Genomic DNA, 16,237 nt, shown 5'->3' on the forward strand with positions numbered 1-16,237 from the left:
ACTGCGTTATTTTACGTTATTTTGTATGTAGTATCGGCTAGAAACAGAAGATCTGAGTGTGTTTTATTGCAGCGCGCAGTGTCGGCCTTCTGAATGTTCTTGTGTCACAAGAGGCGCGCTGTCTGGGTGTGGGAAGGGGAGGGGGAGGGGAGTGCGCAATACAACGTAAACCGTTGGCCAACCAAAAAGTAACCACAGAACTAAGTGTTTTGTGGTTACTTTTTGCTTGGCCAAGCGGACGTGACGACAGGCTGTCCTCACTCAGGTCCGCACGGACCTGGACGGGGCGTACCTTAAGTCCAGCTGGAAATCGGGAGAATGGTTGTCCCGGGGAGAGGCACTGAAATTCGGGAGGGTTGGCAAGTATGAGATATTCTAACTTCTTTTCTTTTGTCGAGCACAAAGAAAAGAACATTTTAGTTAAATGTTAGTTGTGTATTGGATCAAAGATCCCGTCTACTGCCCAAAAAAACAATTCAAAGTTTTCAAGTATGAGATATTCTGACTTATTTTCTTTTGTCGAGCACAAAGAAAAGAACATTTTAGTTAAATGTACTACTGCCCAAAACAACAATTCAAATCTGCCTGGTTAGGCTTTGTGTATGTCACGTGTGCCTTCCTTAGGTGAAGCCAGGTTTACAGCTATGTTGTTAATATGCTGTTTGTTACTTATGTATGTTATGTTGCAGCTATTTAAAATAGTTTTGTCAATTTGTTCTGGCCTGAAACAAATTGGCCCTTTGAAACAATATCTTTGTGTGTTGTATGTAGAGCACATTGCTTAGCAGAGTTCAGTGATGCAAATGCATGTCAAGTTGATCAACACATTGTATTATTCTCCAGTGCAATAACAGTACTGAAATGAAGGCTAAAAGGGCATTAATGGGAGCCTTTAAAAAAAAAAGAGAAGTAACTAAATAGTTACTTTTCACAGTAACACATTACTTTTTGGTGTAAGTAACTGAGTTAGTAGCTGAGTTACTTTTGAAATAAAGTAACTAGTAACTGTAACTAGTTACTGGTTTTCAGTAACTAACCCAACACTGCACACTACAGTATATTATGCCCTACATCACAGTCACATGTAATAGCCATGGAGTGATGTTTTCAGGCCACCCCAAGAAGATCTCTGTAGACCAGCGTAGTATACAGTGGTACCTCACTTCAGAGTGGCCCAACTTAAGTGTGTTTTTGGATAAGAGCTGTTTCTCAGCTTATTGTTATGCTTTAGGTTGCAAGCCAAAATGTGTTAAATACTTGCTTGTATCTAGAAGTTGACATACCATATTTTTTGGACCATTGGGCGCACAGGATTTCATTTCATGCAAGGGGCACACCAGATTATTAGGATTTTTTTTTTTTTTTTACATGTAAAACAGTTCCTTGTGGTCTTGGTGGTTCTTTGGTCAAAATTTTGCATAGATTATGTTTACATATATCATCTTTAAGCCGCTTTCCGACCGTCTCTTCTGGATGCGACATTTTGTGGGCGCTCTTATTTACGTGGCTCCACTTTGACAGCATCTTCTACCCGCCATCTTTGTTGTACCGGTAGTTTTTAGCGCTTCCATAGCAAGTCTACTGACAGATTAAGTTAGAACTGTATGCAACTTTGTATTAGAAATGGCAACAGCGGAGGATGAATACCGCACAACAAGAGGATAGAGAAAAAGAAGGAGCTTATTGACTACATCGTCCGACTACAGTGGCGGACCTGTGCAAAACACTTTGGGTAAACCTTTACCATATATGTATAATCTGCTGACGTCAATTGTCCAAATTTATGTCTTATGTGTGACTGCCATCTACTGGTCACACTCATCATTACACCATGTCCCAAATAATACTGCTTCCAGGTCAAAAAGCCAAGCCAGAGTTATTAATCCGTACATTAGGCGCATTGGGTTATTAGATGCACTGTCGATTTTTGAGAAAATTAAATGATTTTAAGTGCTCCTTGTAGCCCAAAAAATGGAAGGGATAAAGTGACTGAGGGTGTAGCTAACTTGGCGAAGCAGTTCAAGGGCAGCGCATTGCTCGTCTGCGCCATACTGAAGCAGAATGAGCTTAAAGCCAGCCAAGAATGTTAAATTAACACCGAAACGGGGGACATTTATCCATAAAAATATGAAGATGCTGATGGTTTGTTTGACGGAGAAGCAGTTTGAGGAGATACTGTATAATTCCACTCTCCAAGGTAGATCCTGTACAATTTTATTACATTAGACTTCGACAAACTGTATTGATTCTCAAGGGAAAATGTTTGACACACAGTAGCTCAATTACAAGTACCGTATTTTTCGGTATTAGTGCAACTTATATATGTTTTTTTTCTTTCTATATTATGCATTTTCGGCAGGTGCGACTTATACTCCGGTGCGACTTATACTCCGAAAAATACGGTAGTCCTTTCTAATGTATTGTTTTTTATACACTATTTGTTGTCTTTTTTCAGGCATGTTACATGTTAACATTGTGCTGTTTTAGGGGGGCCAAGCACCGATTACATTGATTTCAATTCATTTCAATGGAAGACGATAATTTGAGATACATGTGTTTTAAGTTAAGAGCTCCATCACAGAACCAATTAAGCTCTCACTTATGGTACTACTGTACTTGTATTAGTACTATACGTGTAGTGTACTGCGACGCTGCTGGGCAGGGCTTATAGTACAGAACATATAGGGATGATGTTCGAAAACCGGTTCTCCCAATTGTTCGATAAGAAAAGAATCGATTCCATGGATTCGAATCCCTTTTTGAGAAACGGTTCCCATTATTGAAGCCACTATAGTAAAGAAAAAGATTTGGTTCTTTATTCAAATCCCGTGTCACAGGAAATGTCCTGTGGCACGTGACAGGAAATGACATAGCTCAGTCATTCGACGGCAGATACAGAAGCAGCAACCACAATGGACCGGAAAAAAACGCTCCGAGGCTGAGGCCAGGCAAGCTCCATGGTTTCAATTTACTAAGAAATTTGACGAAGAAACGGCTATATGCAATTATTGCCAGGCTTCGCTTTTCTGTCAGGGGAGCAGTACAACAAGCATGTTGAAACATGTTCAGGCCGTACATAACCTGAAGGTTAGAGAAACGTGTCGTGTCTTCGACACGTGGAGAAGCAGCGACAGAGATAACGAAGCATGCCCCTCTTCCTCTGCTTCAACCTGCAGTCCCAGTGATAGTGCCGGTGAGTAACTAACGTTAACTGTTGCCGGTTAATTTCCATATCTGCTCACTTGTAGCCTTTAGGCTAAAATAACGTTACTTCTTATGTCAACCAGGACTGCAGTAAAGTTAGCTAGACTAACGTTACCTAAGCATAGTCAGTAGCTAACGTTAACGTGAGCCTTTTTGTATGTGTCTGATAACGTTAACGGTATTTTGTAGCCTACACCACTCCAGAGTTTGCAGGTCTGTCTAATAAACTAGTGCTTGCAAGATGTGAATTAAGATAATGTTAACGTTATCCTATTTCAGATGATGACATTCATGACAGCCAGAGTGACCAGGGCAGTGTTTGCTGATAATGGCATCGAAATCGATCATTTCTTAACAGACATCATCCCTACTGTACTGTAACTCAGACTCCATTAAGAAGCAGAATAAGGCACTCGAGCATTGTTGTTATGCAACTATTATGTTAGATTGACTTCTTAAAGGGGAACATTATCACCAGACCTATGTAAGTGTCAATATATACCTTGATGTTGCAGAAAAAAGACCATATATTTTTTTAACCGATTTCCGAACTCTAAATGGGTGAATTTTGGCAAATTAAACGCCTTTCTATTATTCGCTCTCACAACGTGACGTCACATCAGGAAGCAATCCGCCATTTTCTCAAACACCGAGTCAAATCAGCTCTGTTATTTTCCATTTTTTCGACTGTTTTCCGTACCTTGGAGACATCATGCCTCGTCGGTGTGTTGTCGGAGGGTGTAACAACACCAACAGGGACGGATTCAAGTTGCACCAGTGGCCCAAAGATGCGAAAGTGGCAAGAAATTGGACGTTTGTTCCGCACACTTTACCGACGAAAGCTATGCTACGACAGAGATGGCAAGAATGTGTGGATATCCTGCGACACTCAAAGCAGATGCATTTCCAACGATAAAGTCAAAGAAATCTGCCGCCAGACCCCCATTGAATCTGCCGGAGTGTTTGAGCAATTCAGGGACAAAGGACCTCGGTAGCACGGCAAGCAATGGCGGCAGTTTGTTCCCGCAGACGAGCGAGCTAAACCCCCTGGATGTCTTGGCTCACACCGTCCTGAAGATGATCAAGAGAAGAATATCGACCCTAGCTTCCCTGGCCTGCTGACATCAACTCCAAAACTGGACAGATCAGCTTTCAGGAAAAGAGAGCGGATGAGGGTATGTCTACAGAATATATTAATTGATGAAAATTGGGCTGTCTGCTCTCTCAAAGTGCATGTTGTTGCCAAATGTATTTCATATGCTGTAAACCTAGTTCATAGTTGTTAGTTTCCTTTAATGCCAAACAAACACATACCAATCGTTGGTTAGAAGGCGATCGCCGAATTCGTCCTCGCTTTCTCCCGTGTCGCTGGCTGTCGTGTCGTTTTCGTCGGTTTCGCTTGCATACGGTTCAAACCGATATGGCTCAATAGCTTCAGTTTCTTCTTCAATTTCGTTTTCGCTACCTGCCTCCACACTACAACTATGCGTTTCAATACATGCGTAATCTGTTGAATCGCTTAAGCCGCTGAAATCCGAGTCTGAATCCGAGCTAATGTCGCTATAGCTTGCTGTTCTTTCCGCCATGTTTGTTTGTGTTGGCATCACTATGTGGCGTCACAGGAAAATGGACGGGTGGTTAAAATCAGGCACTTTGAAGCCTTTTTTAGGGATATTGCGTGATGGGTAAAATTTTGAAAAATATAATAAGCCACTGGGAACTGATTTTTAATGGTTTTAACAATTCTGAAATTGTGATAATGTTCCCCTTTAAATAGTCGTCAATGGAAGGTATACCTCGCCAGGCCGTATCTTGATGTAAAAGTTGCTCCTCTTATAGGAGATCTTAAGGATTTTGGGCCAAGCAAAGCGGTTGATCCTCAGCCTATCACGGTACACGAGCAGGCCGTTGGCACAGACGCCCAACATTATGTCGATCCCTTCCGAATCCTGCAGGGGAAAAAAGACCAAAAAAACTGAAATGATTCACGCACATTTGAAATCTCTCTTTATAAGTTACTGAGCCTACTAACCTTAGCGTGGTGCAGGTCCACCCCATACATGGACAGTTTCTTTGCATTCTCCAAGAAGTTAATTTCAGCCTCTGCTGGAGTCATACCCCTGTGGGTAGAAACATCTGTAACCAACATACATGTTTGCAGTCTTCATTTGTAAATCATTCATCCTTAAGCACACAGGGAGCAGAACTAGCTTAGTGTCATGCTTGTGTCCTTTTATATCAAGCAGGGTCGTCAAACTCATTTTTATTGAGGGCCACATTGCATTTATGGCTGCCCTTAGAGGGCCGCTTGCAACAGATATGATTATAAACGTATTATAGCGTCGTTACAAAATTTGGAAAGGAAATTAATTTTTATTATTAGATTTTTTTACTAACAGATTGATGGACAACTTGCTTTGAAATCGTAAGTCAAGGTGACAAGCAGGTATTTAAGTAATTATTTTTGATAACAAAAAAAATGCTTTGAACATCTTGTTGTATATGATTACATAATATTTACCTAGTATATTATATGATTATGTGCAGTACATTTTTCTGCCAAAATTGAAAAAACAAATACATTTAGCCAGAAAATGCTTAATTACTTCTAACAAGGGACGTCCGATAATGGCTTTTTGCCGATATCCGATATTCCGATATTGTCCAACTCTTTAATTACCGATACCAACTGATACAGATATCAACCGATATATACAGTCGTGGAATTAACACATTATTATGCCTAATTTGGACAACCAGGTATGGTGAAGATAAGGTACTTTTAAAAAAAAATTATAAAATAAAATAAGATAAATAAATTAAAAAAATGTTCTTGAATAAAAAAAAAGTATAACAATATAAAAACAGTTACATTGAAACTAGTAATTAATGAAAATTAGTAAAATTAACTGTTAAAGGTTAGTACTATTAGTGGACCAGCAGCACGCACAATCATGTGTGCTTACGGACTGTATCCCTTGCAGACTGTATTGATATATATTGATATATAATGTAGGAACCAGAATATTAATAACAGAAAGAAATAACCCTTTTGTGTGAATGAGTGTAAATGGGGGAGGGAGGTTGTTTTGGGTTGGTGCACTAATTGTATGTGTATCTTGTGTTTTTTATGTTGATTTAGTAAAAAAAATTAAAAAACACGATACCGATAATAAAAAAACGATACCGATAATTTCCGATATTACATTTTAACGCATTTATCGACCGATAATATCGGCAGGCCGACATTATCGGACGTCTCTACTTCTAACCATTCGGAGGCCACATAAATGATGTGGCAAACCACTTTAAATGACGTGGTAGACCATTTTAAATGATATGGCGGGGCTATATTAACTGACATGGCAATAATGTGGCAGGCCACATACATGACAAGGCGTGCCATTTCAAATGACGTGGCGGGTCAATTTAAATGATGCAGCGGGCCAATTTAAATGATGTGATGGGCCATTTTAAATAAGGTGGCGGGTTACATTAAATGAAGTGGTGGGCCATGTTAAATAACGTGGTGGAAAAATATTAAAATCATTTGGCAGGCTACATTAAATGATGTGGCAGGCTACATTAAATAACGTGACGGGCTACTCTAAATGACATGGCAGGCCACTTTAAATGAAATGGTAGGAAACTTTAAATGACATGGCGGGCCAGTTTAAATGACAAGGCAGGCCAAATTAAATGACAAGGCAGAAAACGTTAAATGACATGGCGGGCTGCATTAAATAACGTGACAATTCACTTTTAAATGATATAGCGGGGTACTTTACATAACGTGGCAGGCCACTTTAAATGACAAGGCAGAACAGTTTAAATAATGTGATGGGCTAAATTAAATGATGTGACGGGCCACTTAAAATGACGTGACGGTCACTCTAAATGACATTGCGGGCCACTTTAAATGAAATGGTAGAAAACGTTAAATGACATGGCGGGCTGCATTAAATAACGTGACAAGCCATTTTTAAATGAAATAGTGGGCTACTTTACATAACGTGGCAGGCTACTTTACATGATGTGATGGGCTAATTTAAATGATGTGGCGGGCCACTTAAAATGATGTGACAGGTCACTCTAAATGACATGACATGGGCCACTTAAAATGAAATGGTAGGAAACTTTAAATGACGTGGCGGGCTGCATTAAATAACGTCACAAGCCACTTAAAAATTACATGGCGGGCTACTTTACATAACGTGGCAGGCCATTTTAAGTGACAAGGCGGGCGACTTTAAATGACGTGACGGGTCAATTTAAATAAAGTGGCGGGTTACATTAAATGAAGTGGTGGGCCAATTTAAATGACGTGTTGGAAAAACATTAAAATCATTTGGCAGGCTACATTAAATAACGTGACGGGCTACTCTAAATGATATGGCAGGCCACATTAAATGAAATAGTAGGAAACTTTAAATGACCTGGCGGGCCACTTTAAATGACAAGGCAGAACAGTTTAAATAATGTGATGGGCTAATTTAAATGATGTGATGGGCCACTTAAAATGACGTGACGGTCACTCTAAATGACATTGCGGGCCACTTTAAATGAAATGGTAGAAAACTTTAAATGACATGGCGGGCTGCATTAAATAACGTGACAAGCCATTTTTAAATGAAATGGTGGGCTACTTTACATAACGTGGCAGGCCACCTTAAATGATGTGATGGGCTAATTTAAATGATGTGGCGGGCCACTTAAAATGACGTGACGGGTCACTCTAAATGACATGACATGGGCCACTTAAAACGAAATGGTAGGAAACTTTAAATGACATGGCGGGCTGCATTAAATAACGTGACAAGCCACTTTTAAATTACATGGCGGGCTACTTTACATAACGTGGCAGGCCAATTTAAATGACAAGGCGGGTGACTTTAAATGACGTGACGGGCCAATTTATATAAGGTGGCGGGTTACATTAAATGAAGTGGTGGGCCAATTTAAATGACGTGGTGGAAAAACATTAAAATCATTTGGCAGGCTACATTAAATGATGTGGCAGGCTACTTTAAATAACGTGACGGGCTACTCTAAATGACATGGCAGGCCAATTTAAATGAAATGGTAGGAAACTTTAAATGACATGGTGGGCCACTTTAAATGACAAGGCAGGCCACTTTAAATGACGTGATGGGCTAATTTAAATGATGTGATGGGCCACTTAAAATTACGTGACGGGTCATTCTAAATGATATGGCGGGCCACTTTAAATGAAACAGTAGCAAACTTTAAATGACGTGGCGGGCTGCATTAAAGAACGTCACAAGCCACCTTTAAATTACATGGCGGGCTACTTTACATAACGTGGCAGGCCAATTTAAATGACAAGGCGAGCGACTTTAAATGACGTGACGGGCCAATTTATATAAGGTGGCGGGTTACATTAAATGAAGTGGTGGGCCAATTTGAATGACGTGGTGGAAAAACATTAAAATCATTTGGCAGGCTACGTTAAATGATGTGGCAGGCTACTTTAAATAACGTGACGGGCTACTCTAAATGATATGGCAGGCCAGATTAAATGAAATAGTAGGAAACTCTAAATGATATGGCGGGCTACTATATATAACATGGCAGGCCACTTTTAATGTGATGGGCTAATTTAAATGATGTGGCGGGCCACTTAAAATTACGTGACGGGTCACTAAATGACATGGCGGGCCACTTTAAATGAAACTGTAGGAAACTTTAAATGATGTGGCAGGTTGCATTAAATTACGTGATAAACCACTTTTAAATGATATGGCAGGCCACTTTAAAAGACAAGGCGGGCCACATTAAATGACGCGATGGGCCAATTTAAATAATGTGACGGGCCATTATAAATGATCAGGCTGGCTATCTTCCATGACGTGGCGGGCCACTTAAAATTACATGATGGGCCACTTCAAATTATGTGGCGGGTTACATTAAATGACGTAGCGGGCCATTTTAAATGATGCTGCGGGCTAAATTGAATGACGTAGTGGGTCAGGTTAAATGATGTGGCGGGCCATTTTAAATGATGTTGTGAGCCACTTTGAATGATAATGTGGACTACATTAAGTGATGTGGCAGACCACCGTAAATGAGCCCCCAGGCCTTGAGTTTGACACCTGTGATGTAAAGTTTTCAAAATGAAATCCTTAACTTTGTGTTGGGAAAACTGTTCTTTTTGAGTGTGAGTACGTTTAAGTGGTCAGAGCCATCCTTTCTACATCTCAAGTCCAGATAGCAAGGAAGTGTGATGAAATATGTGGAAATATGAAAACCTCATCAGGAGATAACGGACTTATTGATGGGTGGATAAAAATGGGATTTAAACAGCGGCGTGTCGGGTTGTACTTGTAGTTTCGATGGAGCTCCATCACTCTCTCCTCCAGCTCGCGAGTCTGATTGGGTGCAAAACGTAAATCGCTGACGTAGTCCGAGCCGTGCTCGTCCTGATCGTGGTCGCCGAGCTCAGCCTGAACGGTATAGGAACCCAGTAGGGCGTGGGTGACGAACGAGCACGGCAGTCGACCTGACAGCATGTCCTCCCTCAGCTGCAGACATAGGTAGTATCTGTCAGGTGGAAAAAAAGGGAAGGAAAGGAAAGCTTTGGCAGTCAAACAAGGCTGAGGCCAGGCAAGCTCCAGCACGTATTCAGCCGAGTAAATCCTCGGCTGTTAGCAGCATTCCAGGTCTAATCCTTAAAAAGGGGAGATTTGGTTTGCTTTGATATGAGGACCAATATACCGTGCAAATTGTTATAGCGCTTCTATGCAAAGATGACAAATATTTAGGAAAATGTCAAACGGCGTGCCATTGGCAGAATGGACAAGCACTTTCGCTTCAAATTCACATTGAAAGGACATCTAGAGCAGTGTTTTTCAACCACTGTGCCGCGGCACACTAGTGCATACTTGCCAACCTTGAGACCTCCGATTTCGGGAGGTGGGGGAATGGGGGGCGTGGGGCGTGGTTAAGATATATATACATATATAAGAAATACTTGACTTTCAGTGAATTCTAGCTATATATATATATATATATTTTATTACATATATATATATATATATATATATATATATATATATATAAAAGAAATACTTGAATTTCAGTGTTCATTTATTTACACATTTACACACACATAACACTCATCTACTCATTGTTGAGTTAAGGGTTGAATTGTCCATCCTAGTTCTATTCTCTGTCACTATTTCAGAACACACACAATATACAAATATACATTATAAAATCAATAAGAAAACGGGAGCTCTAATTTGGGAGTCTGAATTAGGATCAGAAGTTCCTATATAAACATTGCGCACTCACGTCGCCTTTTTGTATTGATTACTGCAGCTGTGCACTGGATTCATTCACAAATACAAACTACAACTCACAAACACTTTAGAGTTAGGCTCCACCATCAGAATGTTTACTTAAACTTATAAAGATCACATGGATATTATTCAGTGAGTTGATTCACCAAAACTAACCTGTTATACAGGAGGAAAAAGCACACAGGACGTTTCAATTGTTCACAGACTGGTCGCGCTCATCAGAATGACAAGACACTTTTGGTCTGCAGGTGATAACATTCAATTGGGAAGAAACGCCCTACTGCCCCCTACTGACCAATGTGAATACTGATAAATGTGTAATGACAGCTCCAAAAACGAATTCAAACCACAAAATAAAATAAATATATCAACACAAAAATGTGACACATTATGGGTGGGTCACATATGCATGTACAGTAGATGGCAGTATTGTCCTGTTTAAAAGTGTCACAACATTGCTGTTTACGGCAGACAAACTGCTTTACGGGGGACGAAAACTTGACTGCTGTTGTTGTGTGTTGTTACCGCGCTGGGAGGACGTTAATGAAACTGCCTAACAATAAACACACATAAGAAACCAAGAACTCGCCCTCGATCATTAGCTGTTTATATGGTGGGAAAGCGGACGTGAGAACAGGCTGTCAACACGTCACTCAGGTCCGCATGGAGCTGGAGGGGGCGTGGCCTCCAGCTCCGCCTGAATTTCGGGAGATTTTCGGGAGAAAATTTGTCCCGGGAGGTTTTCGGGAGAGGCGCTGAATTTCGGGAGTCTCCCGGAAAATCCGGGAGGGTTGGCAAGTATGCACTAGTGTGCCGTGAGATACAGTGTGGTGTGCCGTAGGAGATTATCCAATTTCACCTATTTGGGTTAAAAATATTTTTTGCAGACAGTAATTATAGTCTGCAAATGATGTGTTGTTGTTGAGTGTCGGTGCTGTCTAGAGCTCGGCGGGGAAACCGTGTAATACTCTTCCATATCAGTAGGTGGCAGCAGGTAGCTAATTGCTTTGTAGATGTCAGAAACAGCAGGGGGCAGCGTGCAGGTAAAAAGGTGTCTAATGCTTAAACCAAAAATCAACAAAAGGTGAGTGCCCCTAAGAAAAGGCATTGAAGCTTAGGGAAGGCTATGCAGAACGAAACTAAAATTGAACTGGCTGCAAAGTAAACAAAAACAGAATGCTGGACGACAGCAAAGACTTACTGTGGAGCAAAGATGGCGTCCACAATTTACATCCGAACATGACATGACAATCGACAATGTCCCCACAAAGAAGGATAAAAACACAGTAGATGCGGGAAATATCGCTCAAAGGAAGACATGAACCTGCTACAGGAAAATACCAAAAAAAGAGAAAAAGCCACCTAAAATAGAGCGCAAGACAAGAACTAAAACACTACACACAGGAAAACAGCAAAAAAGTCCAAATAAGTCAGGGCGTGATGTGACAGGTGGTGACAGTACACCTACACTGCAAAAAGTCAGTGTTCAAAAACAAGAAAAAAAAATACAAAAACTAGGGGTATTTTATTTGAACTAAGCAAAATTATCTGCCAATAGAACAAGAAAATTCGGCTTGTCAAGACTTTCCAAAACAAGTAAAATTATCTAACCTCAATGAACCCAAAAATACCTTAAAATAAGTATATTATCACTAATAACAAGTGTACTACTATATGAGTACATATGTTCTATTGTTTCATTGAAAATAAAACAGCAAAGTCCATTTGACTGTCATCTGTTTTAATTATGAGACACAATTGTGTCAAAGTCATGAATTTCTTTTCATGCTTGAAATAAGATATTGTTACTTTAAAAAAGTGAAGTGAATTATATTTATATAGCGCTTTTTCTCTAGTGACTCAAAGCGCTTTACATAGTGAAACCCAATATCTAAGTTACATTTAAACCAGTGTGGGTGGCACTGGGAGCAGGTGGGTAAAGTGTCTTGCCCAAGGACACAACGGCAGTGACTAGGATGGCAGAAGCTGGGATCGAACCTGGAACCCTCAATTTGCTGGCACGGCCGCTCTACCAACCGAGCTATACCGCCCCCGAAAAAAGTAGTTTTATACTTGTGAGTGTTGATGACACAGCTTTGCAACACTTGATATTCTAGTTTCAAGCATGTTTTACTCAATATAGGTCATCAAATCTCAGCAACAAGCTGTAATATCTTACTGAGATCATTTAGGACCAAAACACTTAAAACAAGTAAAACACTCTAACATAAAATCTGCTTAGTGAGAAGAATTATCTTATCAGACAGAAAATAAGCAAATATCACCCTTATTTGAGATATTTCATCTTACTTAGATTTCAGTTTTTGCCATACTTGCCAACCCTCCCGGATTTTCCGGGAGACTCCCGAAATTCAGCGCCTCTCCCGAAAACCTCCCGGGACAAATTTTCTCCTGAAAATCTCCCGAAATTCAGGCAGAGCTGGAGGCCACGCCCCCTCCAGCTCCATGCGGACCTGAGTCCGCTTTCCCACAATATAAAGAACGTCTACAGTAAAGCAGTCCGTCTGCCGTAAACAGCAATGTTGTGACACTCTTAAACAGGACAATACTGCCATCTAGTGCATTTGATGAAAGCACTTTTGTGCGTGCCACACAGCAATGCATAATCAGAGAGGGTGTTCAGCATGGTTAGAAAGATAGTGACAGAGAATAGAACAAGGATGGACAATTCAACCCGTAACTCAACAATGAGTAGATGAGTGTTATGTGTGTGTATATGTGTAAATAAATGAACACTGAAATTCAAGTATTTCTTTTATTTATATATATATATATATATATATATATATATATATATATATATATAGCTAGAATTCACTGAAAGTCAATTATTTCTTATATATATATATATATATATATATATATATATATATATATATATATATATATATATATATATATATATATATATATATGTATATCCATCCATCCATTTTCTACCGCTTATTCCCTTCGGGGTCGCAGGGATATATATATATATATATATATATATATATATATATATATATATATATATATATATATATATATATATGAAATACTTTACTTGGTGAATTCTAGCTGTAAATATACTCCTCCCCTCTTAACCACGCCCCCGCCCCAACCACGCCCCCCGCACCCACCCCCCACCCCCCACCTCCCGAAATTGGAGGTCTCAAGGTTGGCAAGTATGGTTTTTGCAGTGTACTTTGAGACAAGAGCTATAGTGATGTATTGTTAGTTATGGTTTAAAGTCGTATCCAACAATTGCGGCAACGACTTTTTACTGTCAACTGAGTATAATTTTTAATGATTTCTGCTGGTGGTGTGCCTCCGGATTTTTTCAACGCAAAAAAATGTGCCTGGCTCAAAAAAGGTTGAAAAACACCGATCTAGAAGAGTCCCAACACTTCATGCGGTTCGATTGTGTGTGTGTTTTTTTTACTCTACCTGGTGATATCCTCGGTGAGTTGAGAGGGGTCCGGAGGGTAGAACTTGACAGCAAAGGCAAAGTGCCACGGACAGTCTGCAGAGAGAAGGAGAGCTGAAAACGTACAGCTGTCATGTCTGTCCTCGTCATAAATAAAGGATGTACACTCCCCCGGACACTTAGTACACATGTATAATATAATTAGATCCAATGCAAGGTCGGTAATGCATTCAGCCTCTCCCTTAGCAAACTTAGTGAGCATTAGTGGTAGAGCACAGACAGGATGCCATCTGTACCAACTGCTATCCGCTATCAAATCTGGATCTTATATCCAGATTAATATGTAGGGTTTCTCCTTTTGCATAATTGTTGTGGAAATAGTTTTTATTGTAACCTAGACATTCACTTACAGAGTGCTGTCAAATTATTTTAAATTTAATCACATCAATCACACTTTTGAATTTGGATTAATCATGATTAATCACAGGTTATATTCGCTTGTGTAATTTGAATTGACTGAGGAAAAAACCCAATATTTGGACAACAATGTATTTTTGTTTTGTTTTACTCAAATGCACACCATGTATTTGTTAAAAACGTGGTAACAGTTTTATTTAAAGTCCAGTCAAGGTAAATTTTGAAGTGAAATTTGCCAGTTGGAGTCTCCTCACTCAGTTAATTGACTGACATATGTATTGGTCATTGACTGTATAACAACCTTTGCCAGTTAACCATCTGCGGTTAAGGTAAAAGAGCAAGTACAGTCAAAATAAATTGTGTGGTTAATTTGTGTATATACATGATTAATCACATATGTTTTTGTGATTAATAACATGCGTTCACTTGTTAATTTTGGCAGCCCTCGTGGTAATACTTAGTTTTGAGTGATGGGTATTATTTCAACAATATTCTATAACAGGGGTTTTCAATGTTTTCCAGACCAAGGACTCCCAAGCTGATGGGGAGATGGAACTGTACTTTTTATAAACATACTTTGTTATTGGGCAATGCTAAAATATTGAAATAATACACAGGTTTATTTATTATTGTTTTCAAATGCCATTTCAATTTATAGACTACACTTAAAGGCCTACTGAAACCCACTACTACCGACCACGCAGTCTGATAGTTTATATATCAATGATGAAATCTTAACATTGCAACACATGCCAATACGGCCGGGTTAACTTACTAAAGTGCAATTTTAAATTTCGTGCGAAATATCCTGCTGAAAACGTCTCGGTATGATGACGCCTGCGCGTGACGTCACTGATTGTAGAGGACATTTTGGGACAGCATGGTGGCCAGCTATTAAGTTGTCTGTTTTCATTGCAAAATTCCACAGTATTCTGGACATCTGTGTCGGTGAATCTTTTGCAATTTGTTCAATGAACAATGGAGACAGCAAAGAAGAAAGCTGTAGGTGGGAAGCGGTGTATTGCGGGCGGCTGCAGCAACACAAACACAGCCTGTGTTTCATTGTTTACATTCCCGGAAGATGACAGTCAAGCTTTACCATTGGCCTGTGGAGAACTGGGACAACAGAGACTCTTACCAGGAGGACTTTGAGTTGGATACGCAGACGCAGTACCGTGAGTACGCATGCAGCTGCGGCTTCCAAACATTTGATCGCTTGACCAACGTGTGTGCCGCTATGTGCATGTCACGTACGTAACTTTGGGGACTTTGGGGAAATATATGTGCTGTATGAACTTTGGGGAGGTGAACGGTACTTTGGGCTGTGGGATTGAGTGTGTTGTGCAGGTGTTTGAGTTGTATTGGCGGGTTATATGGACAGGAGGGGGGATTGATTTCGGAGGTGTTTGTTATGCGGGATTAATTTGTGGCATATTAAATATAAGCCTGGTTGTGTTGTGGCTAATAGAGTATATATATGTCTTGTGTTTATTTACTGTTTTAGTCATTCCCAGCTGAATATCAGGTCCTACCCGCCTCTCACAGCATCTTCCCTATCTGAATTGCTCCCACTGCCCTCTAGTCCTTCACTCTCACTTTCCTCATCCACAAATCTTTCATCCTCGCTCAAATTAATGGGGAAATCGTCCCTTTCTTGGTTGGAATCGCTCTCGCTGCTGGTGGCCATGATTGTAAACAATGTGCAGATGTGAGGAGCTCCACAACCTGTGACGTCACGCTACTCGTCTGCTACTTCCGGTACAGGCAAGGCTTTTTTATCAGCGACCAAAAGTTGCGAACTTTATCGTCGATGTTCTCTACTAAATCCTTTCAGCAAAAATATGGCAATATCGCGAAATGATCA

General features: G+C 40.1%; 1 protein-coding gene across 7 annotated transcripts in view; it reads right to left on the minus strand.

Moving 5' to 3' along the window:
• LOC133571015 (band 4.1-like protein 1) overlaps positions 1-16,237 on the minus strand; it is a 252,318-nt gene that overhangs the window by 56,427 nt on the left and 179,654 nt on the right. For all 7 annotated transcript variants that reach the window (XM_061923964.1, XM_061923965.1, XM_061923963.1 and 4 more), the window contains exons 7-10: positions 13,977-14,052; positions 9,547-9,765; positions 5,237-5,324; positions 5,001-5,153 (exon numbers count right to left, since the gene is read on the minus strand). In XM_061923964.1, coding sequence (XP_061779948.1) covers positions 5,001-5,153; positions 5,237-5,324; positions 9,547-9,765; positions 13,977-14,052 — 536 coding nt within the window. The remainder of the gene's footprint in view (positions 1-5,000; positions 5,154-5,236; positions 5,325-9,546; positions 9,766-13,976; positions 14,053-16,237) is intronic.

This window comes from Nerophis lumbriciformis, linkage group LG28, assembly GCF_033978685.3.
Source record: "Nerophis lumbriciformis linkage group LG28, RoL_Nlum_v2.1, whole genome shotgun sequence".
Taxonomy (NCBI): domain Eukaryota; kingdom Metazoa; phylum Chordata; class Actinopteri; order Syngnathiformes; family Syngnathidae; genus Nerophis; species Nerophis lumbriciformis.